The sequence below is a fragment of the Salmo trutta genome, chromosome 7 (genome assembly GCF_901001165.1).
Source record: "Salmo trutta chromosome 7, fSalTru1.1, whole genome shotgun sequence".
In the NCBI taxonomy this organism is placed as follows: domain Eukaryota; kingdom Metazoa; phylum Chordata; class Actinopteri; order Salmoniformes; family Salmonidae; genus Salmo; species Salmo trutta.
In genome coordinates this window covers 8995262-9011620 of record NC_042963.1, presented here as the reverse complement: position 1 = coordinate 9011620, position 16359 = coordinate 8995262, and the positions used below count along the sequence as shown (strand labels likewise).

Here is a 16359-nt window from a genome sequence, read left to right as displayed (position 1 = left end):
TAGTGTAACGTTTCTCAGTTATTCATGTAAATAGCTGAGCATACCTCAAACAAAGTTTATTTAGAATACACAAAGCAACATTACAGCACCAGTTTGACAACATTTGGATATCACTGTTTCACTCAGAGTTACATCATGTTCATACCTCTAGCTTATTAATTGTGGAATTCAGTCTTTGTGTGTAGACCAGCTTATTCTCCTGTTAGAAGAGGCAGCCTTGAAACTGAGCACCATTTCATATAGTACTCAAATACAGACATGGATACTTGATGTGGACTCCTAAACACTCACTTTTTATTATACTAAAGCACATTTTTGTGAAAATACTGTATGGAATAGGATCAATTTCATTCACTTTCGCTAGTTTGAACTCTCCGATGTTCTGATAAATGATGTGATCATTGGTGTAAGGCCTAGTTTGCTCTCCCACTATGATAGACAGACAGGCTTTGTTCAAGCTGTCAGTAGAGTGGAGGGCAGTTGTGAAGTTATTACATGAATGTATGGAGTCTGTTTGTGGTTCTGGGTTTCAGTCTGATAACCATAAATCCTGTGTGTTTATGGGACCTTCATCCTGCTCGCCTGAAGGTGAGCGGGCCAACAGCAGCACATGGTTCTTATTTCCTATTGACCAGCCCTCAATGGGCCTCGGGTTAGGATTCAATGGCTGGATTTACACAGGCAGCCCAATTTTGATATTTTTTCCACTAGTTTTGAGCAATCGCATTTCTTTTCACAAATCTTTTTCAGAGCTGATCTGATTGGTGAAAATACTTATTAGTGGGAGAAAGATCAGCGTTGGTCTGCCTAGGTGGCAGGTGTGTGTGTGTGTGTGTGTGTCTGGTTGTGGAGTGTTTTGCAGTGGATCTACTTAGATAGTGTATAGAATAATGGCGTGTTTTATTTCCCAGTTTGAGATGGAATGAAAAGTGCTTCGATGTTTACTGTGTCTTATACCTTTCTGTTTCAACCATAACGCCATTATTCCTTACCCATGACTAAATCACAACACGTTTCGTGTGTGTGTGTAAATCTCTCAAAGTAGTGTATTGTGTGTTAACCATGCCTGGACCATTATTACAACAAAATGGAGTATACCAGTTAGAGAAGAGGTAGGAAATGTAGCCTTGTTTTCATCCTTTTCCCAGGCCAGACATGAGAGATGTAACGCACCGTGAGGTTACCAGGTTTGGTTGTGTTCTGTTGAGAGGTTTGGTATCTGGGCTCTGATAGCTGAGGTTCTGTGGAGAGGTATCCGATGCTCTAAGGAGGGATACGAGAAAGACATTGATCTGTTGTGATGAGTATCAGCATTTACAGTGAGGGGGAACAAAGTATTTGATCCCCTGCTGATTTTGTACATTTGCCCACTGACAAAGATATTATCAGTCTATTATTTTAATGGTAGTTTTATTTGAACAGTGAGAGACAGAATAACAAAAAAATCCAGAGAAACGCATGTCAAAAATGTTATAAATTGATTTGCATTTTAATGAGGGAAATAAGTATTTGACCCCTCTGCAAAACATGACTTAGTACTTGGTGGCAAAACCCTTGTTGGCAATCAGAGGTCAGGCGTTTCTTGTAGTTGGCCACCAGGTTTGCACACATCTCAGGAGGGATTTTGTCCCACTCCTCTTTCCAGATCTTCTCCAAGTCATTAAGGTTTCGAGGCTGACGTTTGGCAACTTGGACCTTCAGCTCCCTCCACAGATTTTCTATGGGATTAAGGTCTGGCGACTGGCTAGGCCACTCCAGGACCTTAATGTGCTTCTTCTTGAGCCACTCCTTTGTTGCCTTGGCCGTGTGTTTTTGGTCATTGTCATGCTAAAATACCCATCCACAACCCATTTTCAATGCCCTGGCTGAGGGAAGGAGGTTCTCACCCAAGATTTGACGGTACATGGCCCCGTCCATCGTCCCTTTGATGCGGTGAAGTTGTCCTGTCCCCTTAGCAGAAAAACACCCCCAAAGCATAATGTTTCCACCTCCATGTTTGACAGTGGAGATGGTGTTCATGGGGTCATAGGCAGCATTCCTCCTCCAAACACGGCGAGTTGAGTTGATGTCAAAGAGCTCCATTTTGGTCTCATCTGACCACAATGCTTTCACCCAGTTGTCCTCTGAATCATTCAGATGTTCATTGGCAAACTTCAGACGGGCATGTATATGTGCTTTCTTGAGCAGGGGGACCTTGCGGGTGCTGCAGGATTTCAGTCCTTCACGGCGTAGTGTGTTACCAATTGTTTTCTTGGTGACTATGGTCCCAGCTGCCTTGAGATCATTGACAAGATCTTCCCGTGTAGTTCTGGGCTGATTCCTCACCATTCTCATGATCATTGCAACTCCACGAGGTGAGATCTTGCATGGAGCCCCAGGCCGAGGGAGATTGACAGTTCTTTTGTGTTTCTTCCATTTGCGAACAATTGCACCAACTGTTGTCACCTTCTGACCAAGCTGCTTGGCGATGGTCTTGTAGCCCATTCCAGCCTTGTGTAGGTCTACAATCTTGTCCCTGACATCCTTGGAGAGCTCTTTGGTCTTGGCCATGGTGGAGAGTTTGGAATCTGATTGATTGCGTCTGTGGACAGGTGTCTTTTATACAGGTAACAAGCTGAGATTAGGAGCACTCCCTTTAAGAGTGTGCTCCTAATCTCAGCTCGTTACCTGTCTAAAAGACACCTGAGAGCCAGAAATCTTTCTGATTGAGAGGGGGTCAAATACTTATTTCCCTCCATTAAAATGCAAATCAATTTATAACATTTTTGACATGCGTTTTTGGGGATTTTTTTGTTATTCTGTCTCTCACTGTTCAAATAAACCTACCATTACAATTATAGACTGATCATTTCTTTGTCAGTGGGCAAATGTACAAAATCAGCAGGGGATCAAATACTTTTTTCCCTCACTGTACTATCTGTCAGAAATTATTGTAGCTTGTTAGATTTTCCTTTGATAGCTCTGGCATAGGAAAAACATTTTGATGAGGGGAAAATCGATACTGTTACGTAGAGCAATATTATTTTGGACAATATATTTTTAGCTGGCGCTAAATCGTCTGTACCTGTGCCAAAATGCTTGTATTTTTCACCCTATAGCTTCTTCCCCATCTTTTAAAATAGTGAGCCAACATGTTTTCACCACTTTTATTTCCATGACTGATCAAAGCAAATGCACTTATGCTCTCTCTCGTCTCTCTGCAGCAGACATATGGAGAGCAATATCTTTGGAACATCAAATCGTAATACATATTTTATTGGCACCTAAATATCGTGATAATATCATATAGTGAGGTCCCTGGTAATTCTCAGCCCTAGCAAATAATATAGGCTATATAATATAGGCTACCCCTAAAAAAATAAATAATATAGGCTATATTCTGTCCTTTTGTTTTTCTAAATGCCATCTAGATCTAGTTTTCTATCCCAGTAAGACCTACCTCATCCCAGATGTTTGTGCTGGTGTTTCTCATAGGCCACAGCATTATTAGAGCTGCTTCCAGTTCCTATGGTGGAGAAATGACAGGCGTGTGAAAGAGACCCCAGTAGTTGATCCAAATGCAGTATAATGATTGAGTATACAGGACAGTTGATCATCACACCTACCCAAGTAATCCTTATAGTCCTTGTAGGACTTTTGCCTCATGGGACGTCCATCTGGAAGAGAAAGAGCACCTCCAGTTAGTTTATGGCAGTTTTTAGAACTCCATCGAATGAGTGTTGACTGAATCTGACCTTACCAGAGTTACCACGTGACTTGATGCACTGTCCCCTGTTGGGGATGCCAACGGCGGGGTTTCCTTGGTTGATAATGTGGCACTCGTAGCCGGTGGGACAGTGAAGGGGCTCGTCCCCATCCTCTGTGGTGCTGCATGCCTCCGCTAGAGGGAAGGGGGGACACAGGTCAGAGGTCAACTAAATACACATACTGATGATGTAGAGTTCAGGTGGGTTTAATGGTTCCAGGCTACTCACCCTGCAGTACCTCCTCTGGACCGTCTAGAAGCCAGCCATTCCCTCCCAGCCACCGAGGCTTGGGTTGAACCAGCCAGTCCAGCACTGATCAACACAAACACGCGTCATTGGAAAGTTTGATCCTAATTATATCGTCAGTACTTTACTGCATATCCTTGTGCCAATGGTTAGAACCATGCCCACGCTGTATATGACCATGTGTGTTGTCAAATGGGTCGATAAGTATGGTTAGGTGTACTGTATACTAGATCTATGGTGCTTACCTGGTGGTGGCTGCACTGATTCCAGACAGGCGTAGATGCAGCCGTTGTAACAGCAGCGTTTGTGGCGCTCACACTCTGAGTCAGAGCGGCAGCCGGGCACCTCGCAGGCCCGCTCTGGCAGCATCTGAGGTGGGGGTGGGCAGCGGTCGTTCTTCTGGTGCTGGGTGGACTGGGACTGCTGGTTCGGATACTCATAGTCCTGAGAGGAGATGAGATAAGATAATTACTTTATTGTTTGCACAGAAATGTGCAATCTATTATCCTGAGACTGAAATTTAAAGAGACCTGGATCATTTCCAACATAATAGCTACAGTAAGCCTACAAAGATAAATAATGGTAAGTGTGCTTGTCCTATCCTTTTGACCAGCAGGTGGCAGTAACTGATTTTTTTGTAACATACTTGTTGCAACTTTTTCCATCAGCTTCTATTTGTTATGTTTTCAGTGTTATGTAGCTGTCGTGCCTGTCAGTACTCAACATGTGTGGGGATGAAGAATTCAAGAGTAATTCAATAAGGAGGGAAATAGGGCTGTGTACATGAGCCAGAGATCTCCATATGTGATACACTGTCAATTTTTTAAAATGTATATATTTTTTCATTTCACCTTTATTTAACCAGGTAGGCTAGTTGAGAACAAGTTCTCATTTACAACTGTGACCTGGCCAAGATAAAGCAAAGCAGTGTGACACAAACAACAGAATGGAATGGAATAAACAAGCGTACAGTCAATAAAACAATAGAAAAAAAGAAAGTCTATATACAGTGTGTGCAAATGGCGTGAGGAGGTAAGGCAATAAATAGGCCATAGTGGCAAAGTAATTACAGTTCAGCAAATTAACACTGGAGTGATAGATGAGCAGATGATGATGTGCAAGTAGAAGTACTGGTGTGCAAAAGAGCAGAAAAGTAAATAAAAACAATATGGGGATGAGGTAGGTAGATTGGGTGGGCTATTTACAGATGGGCTATGTACAGCTGCAGCGATCGTTAGCTGCTCAGATAGCTGATGTTTAAAGTTAGTGAGGGAGATATAAGTCTCCAGCTTCAGCGATTTTTGCAATTCGTTCCAGTCATTGGCAGCAGAGAACTTGAAGGAAAGGTCGGCCAAAGGAGGTGTTGGCTTTGGGGATGATCAGTGAGATATACCTGCTGGAACGTGTGCTACGGGTGAGTGTTGTTATCGTGACCAGTGAGCTGAGAATGCGGAGCTTTAAGGAGGAGGTCAAGGAGGTCCTGCCTGCCTCAAACCCACATACATTCTCCACCTCTCCTGAACAGTGGTGGTCTGTGATTGTGCCTCAAACCCACACACATTCTCCACCTCTCCTGAACAGTGGTGGTCTGTGATTGTGCCTCAAACCCACACACATTCTCCACCTCTCCTGAACAGTGGTGGTCTGTGATTGTGCCTCAAACCCACACACATTCTCCCCCTCTCCTGAACTGTGGTGGTCTGTGATTGTGTCTCAAACCCACACACATTCTCCACCTCTCCTGAACAGTGGTGGTCTGTGATTGTGCCTCAAACCCACACACATTCTCCACCTCTCCTGAACAGTGGTGGTCTGTGATTGTGCCTCAAATCCACACACATTCTCCACCTCTCCTGAACAATGGTGGTCTATGATTGTGCCTCAAACCCACACACATTCTCCTCCTCTCCTGAACAGTGGTGGTCTGTGATTGTGCCTCAAATCCACACACATTCTCCACCTCTCCTGAACAGTGGTGGTCTGTGATTGTGCCTCAAACCCACACACATTCTCCCCCTCTCCTGAACTGTGGTGGTCTGGGATTGTGTCTCAAACCCACACACATTCTCCCCCTCTCCTGAACAGTGGTGGTCTGTGATTGCTTGTAAAGAGCTTGTGAAACACTTACATAATCAGATCTGTAATACAGCCATGACTGTGCTTACTGCTTTGCTTGGTTCAATAAGCTACAACTATTTCCATGCACCCATGTGCTGAACTTCGCCCATTAGAGGCTGCACTTCCTGTGAGCTCTGGAGGAGGTCATAGGTCAAACGTAGGTTTATTTAGGTTTGTGGTCACTGTATGTGATGTGCATTTAACCACACCACTTTCCTATTTTCTAGTGTTATTCCACAGAGGAGCTGCTCTGGCCCAGCAGCAGATCCAGTGAGGTCAGGTTTCCAGTTGCAGTTGAGGTATTGTACAGTGCCAACCAGACTCTATCTGGGAGGCTCACGCTGCCAATACATATTCCTCTCCTCTATCATCCTTCATCAAGCAGTAGTTAATCAGAATCCAAATGTTCCGCATTGTCTGGCCAAGAGAGAACCAAAGCTCATCTATAGCATGGAGCTCCATAGCAGAGACTGTAAATTCAGGTGTGCATCCTGCTGCTCTCGAAGTGGATGCCCTCTCACTAAGTAGTTAATGCGCTTGCAGACTGCACAGAATTGTTAAAACTGCACTGTTTATATGGCAGACTAAGCAACTGCTCTTCCAAATCAACCGTAAAAATGAAAGCAAATGTTTGGTATGGGTGTTTGTGACACACAGAATGCGTATTTGTAATAAACACACAAATCGTTTGCTTCATCAGCTGCCAGCATGGTGGGTGGGGTGCTGGGTCTCACCACGGCTCAGTGACTGAATCAACTTGTAGCGTTGGCGTGGCAACACACAGGGGCACTACTTTCTGGCCCTCCCTGTCAGTGTGACCACAGTGCGTCCTCAGGCTGTGCCTTGGTTAGGGTATTGATCTTGATGCCAATTGACTACGTCTTAGGACCACTTCCAGATTGTTTATGTACTTTACAGTGATTCACCTTCCTTAAAGTTAATCTTTTGTGCTCTTGACTTCATCAGGGTTCTCTTCATTCTGAGAATTTGTGCTTTTAGCAGCCATGGTCTACGTTGGCCAGATTGGAACAAGCATCTCTCAGATCTTCTGACTGTCTGTCTCCTGAGGGTTTCTAGGCCTAGTCATATTAACCTAACCTATAGTATCTCAAAACCAGTGGAAAAGTCAAAGAGAAGCCAATCAAATGTCATAATTCTGTTGTCTACAAAATGATTCTAATCCTATCAACACATAATTATGGGACGCAAAGTAGGCCATTCACTTTTATCCTCACGTCATCCTATATCTTTACAAATGCAACTCCAGGTTCAAAGTACAAGAGTGAGACTGATTATCTCTGTGAATGGATAATGTGAGTTACAGTGACCATGGTTCATTATATGCTCAGTTCCCATCGTTTCCCCTCAGATCTCAGTACCAGAGGAAGTAGTGTCTGGATCTTGTCTATCAGTCTGTCTGTCTGAGTGCCAAGCTGCCCTACCCTGCGATGCACTGTGCCGTGCTGCGTGTGTCTGTTTGATGTTCAGTCCCACATTGTTTATTTATTGTTTATTGGTATCTTCCTGTTGGGCCACAGAGATGCCGGCAGCCCTGTTATACCGGTGTTTACTGGGAGCTTTGTCTTCCAGAGCAGGGATTTCAAAGCTGAGCGCTACAGCTGTGGTCTAAAGCAATCAGAAACCAAATTTGGCTCCAGACTGTGATGTAAACTGGGATCAGGCCATTGAGGTCTGTATTGTATCTAGTTCTTAGATCTGACACTTCCTGATTCCGAGAACTCCAGGAAGCACACCATACAGCCTCTCCAGTGACTATGTGTAATGTGATACTGTCATACAGCTCAAATGGATTGCACTGATTATTTCATGCTAGTCATACTTATGGCTATGCTATTTGGATCGGTATCTCCTCCTTTCTCATGTAATACAACTGCATGTATTCTCCAGCCTCCTTTCTCACGTAATACAACTACATGCATTATCCAGCCTCTTTCATGCAGAGTTCTCCTGTGCCGTGAAAGGTCTCTAGACCAGCCTTGCTCTAGACTTTGTGTGGCCCCTGGGCACTTAGTTCATTTCCTGCACCGACTCTGACTGACAGCTGGCAGGGTCTGACCTTAGTCTATAAAGAGATGGAGTGTAGCCAGACAAATGCTGGGGAGGTGGTGAAATTATGTTTTAGTCAGATATATCTGTTTGGGCTTCTTGCGGTCAATTTGCAGTCTATAAATTAATTGTAGCTATGTTCCGGCCCCCTGACCCATCCACTCATGAAAAAATCGGCCTGCGGCTGAATCTAGTTGAGGGTGTACAGTAATGTCCAGACCATGCTCACATCATCTGACTGGGATTACCGTTCAGAATGCCTATCAAAATCCACATCACCTGACCACCTCTGCCAGTGGGCTAAGTGTATTAACTATGACCTACCCAGCAGTATACTCAAACCAAGTATAAAACATACCTTACCTCCCGTGGATTTCTTCCAGAATATTTTTTCCAATATATTACTATATGGCAAGGCCATATGTTTTGTATTTGTTACGAATATTTTTGATTTTTGTCCTACTCATAGACAAGAGTGGTATTTACTGGCTACAATAAATGGGATTATCTGCTATATTGAGTCCAGCCATCTTGGAATAGCCTATACTGTAAATGAACTTGGCCACAATGCTGGAATGTGCAAAGTTAGGATGCCTGTTCCAATTTGGTTCGTTCTGACGTTTTAGTACACAGACAGCCCAATTCCATGGGATTCATTCCCTTATAGCTACCATGGATAAAGAGCTGTAGCTGTGACATGGTAAACAGAGGTGTGAGAATCACCTGGGGAGGACATAAAATGCTGAGAGAGGCCAAGGCAGACGGCCCAGAGCAGAAACAGAACAGGAAGGCCAAGGATTTGCTGAGCATCTACAGGGCCAATCTAATTTCAGAGCCTGACAAAAGCCTGTCCCCATCGAGGGAAATGAATGGAACTGTACAGATTTAGTACAGTTCAGAACTTCATGAACATGCCCAGACACATGTCAGAAGTAGACTATATCCCCCTGGATGGGACACAATAACAGGAGTGTTACTGTTATTGCAGTCGTTGTACTCATAATATACAGGAGAACGATCGCCTTACGGCAAGGATAGCTGTGCTGCAAGCCCAGCTTCAGACGCAATCGTTAGGCAAGGGTCATTTCAGTGTAGGAAAGGATGAAACAGCGTCTGTGCCACCAGCAAGTACAGATAGTAACGTTAGTATAAACCCCCTCGCACGGTCCCCGCAGCCGGACATCTTTCTCATGGCGTCTGGAGGGAAACGCTGTAGGAATGCTCAACCGGTGTCGCTTATTCAGCCGACAGAAACTTTCAACCGGTTCTCCCCGTTAAGCGAGTCGGAGTCGGAAGCCGAGACTTCTCTGGTCTCTGCTCCTCCCGTTGTGGGGTCTGAGACGCCGACGGCTCCCACCATTAGCTCTGACAAATTGAAAACCCTAGTTATTGGCGACTCCATTACCCGCAGTATTAGACTTAAAACTAATCATCCAGCGATCATACACTGTTTACCAGGGGGCAGGGCTACCGACGTTAAGGCTAATCTAAAGACGGTGCTGGCTAAAGCTAAAACTGGCGAGTGTAGAGAGTATAGAGATATTGTTATCCACGTCGGCACCAACGATGTTAGGATGAAACAGTCAGAGGTCACCAAGCGCAACATAGCTTCAGCATGTAAATCAGCTAGAAAGATGTGTCGGCATCGATTAATTGTCTCTGGCCCCCTCCCAGTTAGGGGGAGTGATGAGCTCTACAGCAGAGTCTCACAACTTAATCGCTGGATGAAAACTGTTTTCTGCCCCTCCCAAAAGATAGAATTTGTAGATAACTGGCCCTCTTTCTGGGATTCACCCACAAACAGGACCAAGCCTGGCCTGCTGAGGAGTGACGGACTCCATCCTAGCTGGAGGGGTGCTCTCATCTTATCTACGAACATGGACAGGGCTCTAACTCCTCTAGCTCCACAATGAAATAGGGTGCAGGCCAGGCAACAGGCTGTTAGCCAGCCTGCCAGCTTAGTGGAGTCTGCCACTAGCACAGTTAGCGTAGTCAGCTCAGCTTTCCCCATTGAGACCGTGTCTGTGCCTCGATCTAGGTTGGGCAAAATTAAAAATGGCGGTGTTCGCTTCAGTAATCTTACTAGTATAAAGACCTCCTCCATTCCTGCCATTATTGAAAGAGATTGTGATACTTCACATCTCAAAATTGGGTTACTTAATGTTAGATCCCTCACTTCCAAGGCAGTTATAGTCAATGAACTAATCACTGATCATAATCTTGATGTGATTGGCCTGACTGAAACATGGCTTAAGCCTGATGAATTTACTGTGTTAAATGAGGCCTCACCCCCTGGTTACACTAGTGACCATACCCCCCGTGCATCCGGCAAAGGTGGAGGTGTTGCTAACATTTACGATAGCAAATTTCAATTTACAAAAAAAAAAACAATGACGTTTTCGTCTTTTGAGCTTCTAGTCATGAAATCTATGCAGCCTACTCAATCACTTTTTATAGCTACTGTTTACAGGCCTCCTGGGCCATATGCAGTGTTCCTTACTGAGTTCCCTGAATTCCTATCGGATCTTGTAGTCATAGCAGATAATATTCTAATTTTTGGTGACTTTAACATTCACATGGAAAAGTCCACAGACCCACTCCAAAAGGCTTTCGGAGCCATCATCGACTCAGTGGGTTTTGTCCAACATGTCTCTGGACCTACTCACTGCCACAGTCATACTCTGGACCTAGTTTTGTCCCATGGAATAAATGTTGTGGATCTTAATGTTTTTCCTCATAATCCTGGATTATCGGACCACCATTTTATTGCGTTTACAATTGCAACAAATAATCTGCTCAGACCCCAACCAAGGAAGATTAAAAGTCGTGCTATAAATTCTCAGACAACCCAAAGATTCCTTGATGCCCTTCCAGACTCCCTCTGCCTACCCAAGGACGTCAGAGGACAAGAATCAGTTAACCACCTAACCGAGGAACTCAATTTAACCTTGCGCAATACCCTAGATGCAGTTGCACCCCTAAAAATTAAAAACATCTGTCATAAGAAACTAGCTCCCTGGTATACAGAAAATACACGAGCTCTGAAGCAAGCTTCCAGAAAATTGGAACGGAAATGGCGCCACACTAAACTGGAAGTCTTCCGACTAGCTTGGAAAGACAGTACCGTGCAGTATCGAAGAGCTCTCACTGCTGCACGATCATCCTATTTTTCCAACTTAATTGAGGAAAATAAGAACAATCCGAAATTTCTTTTTGACACTGTCGCAAAGCTAACTAAAAAGCAGCATTCGCAAATGGAGGATGGCTTTCACTTCAGCAGTAATAAATTTATGAACTTCTTTGAGGAAAAGATCATGATCATTAGAAAGCAAATTACGGACTCCTCTTTAAATCTGGGTATTCCTCCAGGGCTCCATTGTCCTGAGTCTGCACAACTCTGCCAGGACCTAGGATCAAGGGAGATACTAAAGTGTTTTAGTACTATATCTCTTGACATAATGATGAAAATAATCATGGCCTCCAAACCCTCAAGCTGCATACTGGACCCTATTCCAACTAAACTACTGAAAGAGCTGCTTCCTGTACTTGGCCCTCCTATGTTGAACATAATAAACGTCTCTCTATCCACCGGATGTGTACCAAGCTCACTAAAAGTGGCAGTAATAAAGCCTCTCTTGAAAAAGCCGAATCTTGACCCAGAAATTATAAAAAACTATCGGCCTATATCGAATCTTCCATTCCTCTCAAAAATTTTAGAAAAAGTTGTTGCGCAGCAACTCACTGCCTTCCTGAAGACAAACAATGTATACGAAACGCTTCAGTCTGGTTTTAGACCCCATCATAGCACTGAGACTGCACTTGTGAAGGTGGTAAATGACCTTTTAATGACGTCAGACCGAGGCTCTGCATCTGTCCTCATGCTCCTAGATCTTAGTGCCGCTTTTGATACCATCGATCACCACATTCTTTTGGAGAGATTGGAAACCCAAATTGGTCTACATGGACAAGTTCTGGCCTGGTTTAGATCTTATCTGTCGGAAAGATATCAGTTTGTCTATGTGAATGGTTCGTCCTCTGACAAATCAATAGTACATTTCGGTGTTCCTCAAGGTTCCGTTCTAGGACCACTATTGTTTTCACTATATATTTTACCTCTTGGGGATGTCATTCGAAAACATAATGTTAAATTTCACTGCTATGCGGACGACACACAGCTGTACATTTCAATGAAACATGGTGAAGCCCCAAAATTGCCCTCGCTAGAAGCCTGTGTTTCAGACATAAGGAAGTGGATGGCTGCAAATTTTCTACTTTTAAACTCGGACAAAACAGAGATGCTTGTCCTAGGTCCCAAGAAACAAAGAGATCTTCTGGTGAATCTGACAATTAATCTGGATGGTTGTACAGTCGTCTCAAATAAAACTGTGAAGGACCTCGGCGTTACTCTGGACCCTGATCTCTCTTTTGAAGAACATATCAAGACTGCTTCAAGGACAGCTTTTTTCCATCTACGTAACATTGCAAAAATCAGAAACTTTCTGTCCAAAAATGACGCAGAAAAATTAATCCTTGCTTTTGTTACTTACTTTTGATTTGATTTGATTTTACTCCAAAATTTGCATCAACATTCTCTGGGTGCTGTCTAAGCAGTGGCAGCTGTGGTTATTGAAATGCTCTCCCCACGCTAGCAGAATGTTTGCATGTTTCTGGCTGTGCTGGCCGGCTGTGCTGGCCGGCTGTTCATTCTACTTTGCTGGTCTGGAGGGAGAAAGAGAGCTGCACCCTGTGCCCCTCTGCCTCCTGCACCTCTCCCATCTCTCCCCTCCCTCTGTCTGCTGCTCTCACACAGGAGCCCCTCTGTGACAATGGCCATGCTCTGTTTCTCTGTGGTCAGTCTTCTGCATGACTGTCTGTCACTCCTCCACTCCTCACACAGCCTTCATGAAACCATAGTGCTGCTATTGCTAAGACTGAGCACACTGGAAGGGTTTACATGAATAAGATGCCAGGGCTTTCAAAAGCTGTGTGATGATTGAATGACAAGGGCAATGATATTGACAATAGCTTATAAATGGCCTCACAACAAGGTGTCCATGCAGTCAATACTGAGTTCCTGCCTCAGCCATTAAACACCACTCTGTGGGCACTCTAATGGAGAGGGGTCACTGGGGGCTGCCTGGCAATGACATGAAATCATTTAATTAAACAGTGCAGTTAATTTGAGTCATCTCACTCAAGAACTTTGGCACTTATGAACTTTGCAGTTTAAGCTGCAATTACAGCGGAGCAAAGTGCCAGAAGGATTTGACCCAGTGCCCCAGTTCTGGACTAATCTGAGCCAGCACTACACTACGACTACTGACCTGAGGTGACCCAGTGCCCCAGTTCTGGACTAATCTGAGCCAGCACTACACTACGACTACTGACCTGAGGTGACCCAGTGCCCCAGTTCTGGACTAATCTGAGCCAGCACTACACTACGACTACTGACCTGAGGTGACCCAGTGCCCCAGTTCTGGACTAATCTGAGCCAGCACTACACTACGACTACTGACCTGAGGGGACAAGATAAGATTGCAGCACTGAGGAGGGTGCGCGTCTTGTTGGTTCCTGTTCGAATTTGTTAGCTCAGAATGTCCGGGCAATAATTTCCTTCGACCGACAAGCACTTCTGGATCCCTTACCATCAGGCAGAAGGTATCAAAGGATGAGGTCTGATACAAACAGGCTCAGAGACAGTTTCTATCAACAAGCCATCAGACTGCTGAACACTTGAACTGGACTGACCACCTGCACTGATTCTCCGCACCATAGCACACACACACACACACACACACACACACACACACACACACACACACACACACACACACACACACACACACACACACACACATTGCTGCAGCAACAGTGTAGGTACTCATTTCAGCTCTAACTATCCTCCATCTTTTGGTTAAGCCATCTCTTTCTGATCTGCCGGGCGCCTCCTGACCCACAGGACACACACAGAGACATACATACATTCATGCTACACACACATCACAACTGCTGCTACCAGACACTTATTACACTGCTCAGTTTATATACTGACCCCCCACCCTCCCCAATACACGTGTAAATATTGGACTATATATTGTGCCTTCCTCTATTATAATATTATGTTCTACTGAACCATTTACTTTATCTTCATATTTGATTATTTGATTATTTCTTATTGTTGATGCATTGTCAAGACGGAACCCTTTCGTTGGACGTTGTATACCATGTGTATCCTGTACATACTGTACGACTAATACAACTTGAAACCTGAAACCGACTGCCATCCACTGTACGGTAAGATAACTCAAATATTTAAACTAGTCGGATAAGCTCACCTAACATCCTGCAACCATTACTGGCTTATTCAGACAAAGAAAGAAAGGCAAGGGAAGGCAACAGGTGTTGCACATGCTGGTGCCATGGAGTTGTGAATGGAGAGTGATGGAAGTGAAAGAAGTGGAAGGCTTGGAGGGAGAAGGAGAATAAAGCATTAGGTCACGGCCACCTCAGCATGTTCCAATTAAAGTGGCTTTGAAGCAGCGTCCTTGAAGAATGTCAGTTTGGCCATCCGTCGTGAGGGAGGGGATCGAGAGAAAGAAAGAGGGAGAGAGAGAGCGAGAGAGAGAGAGGGGGGCACCATAGTGCACCGGCCCTCGTTAACTATGATCAATCAAACCTGCACTGAGCTGAGTTAACGAGCTAAGGCCCACTGAGTTCCTGCCCCAATAACCCTAACATCCTTTACACCAGGTTCAGACAAACACATACACTCATACCACACGCACACGCATCCTGCTCTGTACCTTCTATTTTGTAGTCTTGTGTGAGTTTTTTTTATAGAATTCAAGCACATTATCTTCAGACATACACACCTCTACTGAGCTCACCTCAGCTCCTAAACTGTTTTCAGTGTGAAACCTTCAAACTACACCCCTCTGCACCCTGCTAAAACAGAGTATGTATTGTATTTACACCAGCCTTTCCCTCTCTTACACACACACACACACACACACACACACACACACACACACACACACACACACACACACACACACACACACACACACACACACACACACACACACACACACACACATTGCTGCAGCAACAGTGTAGGTACTCATATCAGCTCTAACTAACCCCCACCTTTTGGTTAAGCCCTCTCTTCCTGATCCGCCGGGCGCCTCCTGACCCACAGGACAGCACCAGCATGCATAGCACCAGCGGTATCCGGACATGACAGCCAGGCATGGTCTAACGCTGAACTCTTCCTGTACTCCTCACACTGTTTCGTCTCTTCTGCCGCCAGTCCTTGTATTCTGTATTGTATCCTTCTTCCTTGGAGTTTAAAAAAGGTGGCCTGTTTTTCTTTGTATGCCTTATGTTTTGTCCTTCCCTCCAACGCTGTGTTGTTCAGTCCAGTGCTTGGTATTCCTTATTGGGCCGGTGTTGAGGCAGGGGCTCCTGTTCTCATGTGCCTGTGAAGCCAGCGATTACACAAGCTCTGCTACAGGACAAGTCTTTATAGCCGTCTGAGCAGGGAAAACTGCAAGGGAAAATCAGAAAGAGGAATGGAAAGGAGGAGAAAGAATGAATAGAGCTACTGTGGAGAGAAAAGGAAAGAGGGAAATAGTTAGGGGAGTCAAGGAGAGGAAGTGAAAGGCAGCTGTCTGTGCATCAGTTATTCTGAGGAGAGGGTTAAATCAGTCTGCTGGCACGACAAGCACATCTGCCTATGAGTGAGCGAGGGAAGGAGGGAGGGAGGGAGCGGGAGGAGGGAGCCCTAAGGAGGGAGGGGAGAGAACAGAAGACCGAAAGATGTGTAGAATGGTATATTGTTTCCCCATGTGTCTGTAACTAGAGCGAGAGAGAGAGAGAGATAGAGAGAGACATCCATCCTTGAGTTTGGGTATACAGTATTTGTCTTTGAGAATGTACTGTATGTGTAAAGAGAGTAGGAAAAACATTGAGGGCTAATTCTGACAGCATATAGTACATTTCCAGTATGGACTGTATGTTAGAGTTAATGTGTATGTATGCCTGTATTCAGTTATGATTGTTGTATGCATACATTTTACATAATGAGTTTCATTTGTGGAAATAGGAAATGCATGATATACAGTCGTGGCCAAAAGTTTTGAGAATGACACAAATATTAATTTTCACAAAGTCTGCTGCCTCA

The 16359-nt window shown here is 44.6% G+C and overlaps 1 protein-coding gene across 1 annotated transcript; it reads right to left on the bottom strand.

Annotated features, from left to right (window-relative positions):
* Window positions 1-35: 35 nt before the first annotated feature.
* Window positions 36-15889, bottom strand: wfdc1 (WAP four-disulfide core domain 1). Its single transcript, XM_029757820.1, has 7 exons — window positions 15324-15889; window positions 4238-4436; window positions 3975-4058; window positions 3740-3880; window positions 3606-3656; window positions 3440-3505; window positions 36-1263 (listed from the first exon to the last, which is right to left on the bottom strand). Exons 1-6 carry the CDS (start codon window positions 15426-15428, stop codon window positions 3441-3443), a joined length of 645 nt encoding a protein of 214 aa, XP_029613680.1. The 5' UTR covers window positions 15429-15889; the 3' UTR covers window positions 36-1263; window position 3440.
* Window positions 15890-16359: the final 470 nt, after the last annotated feature.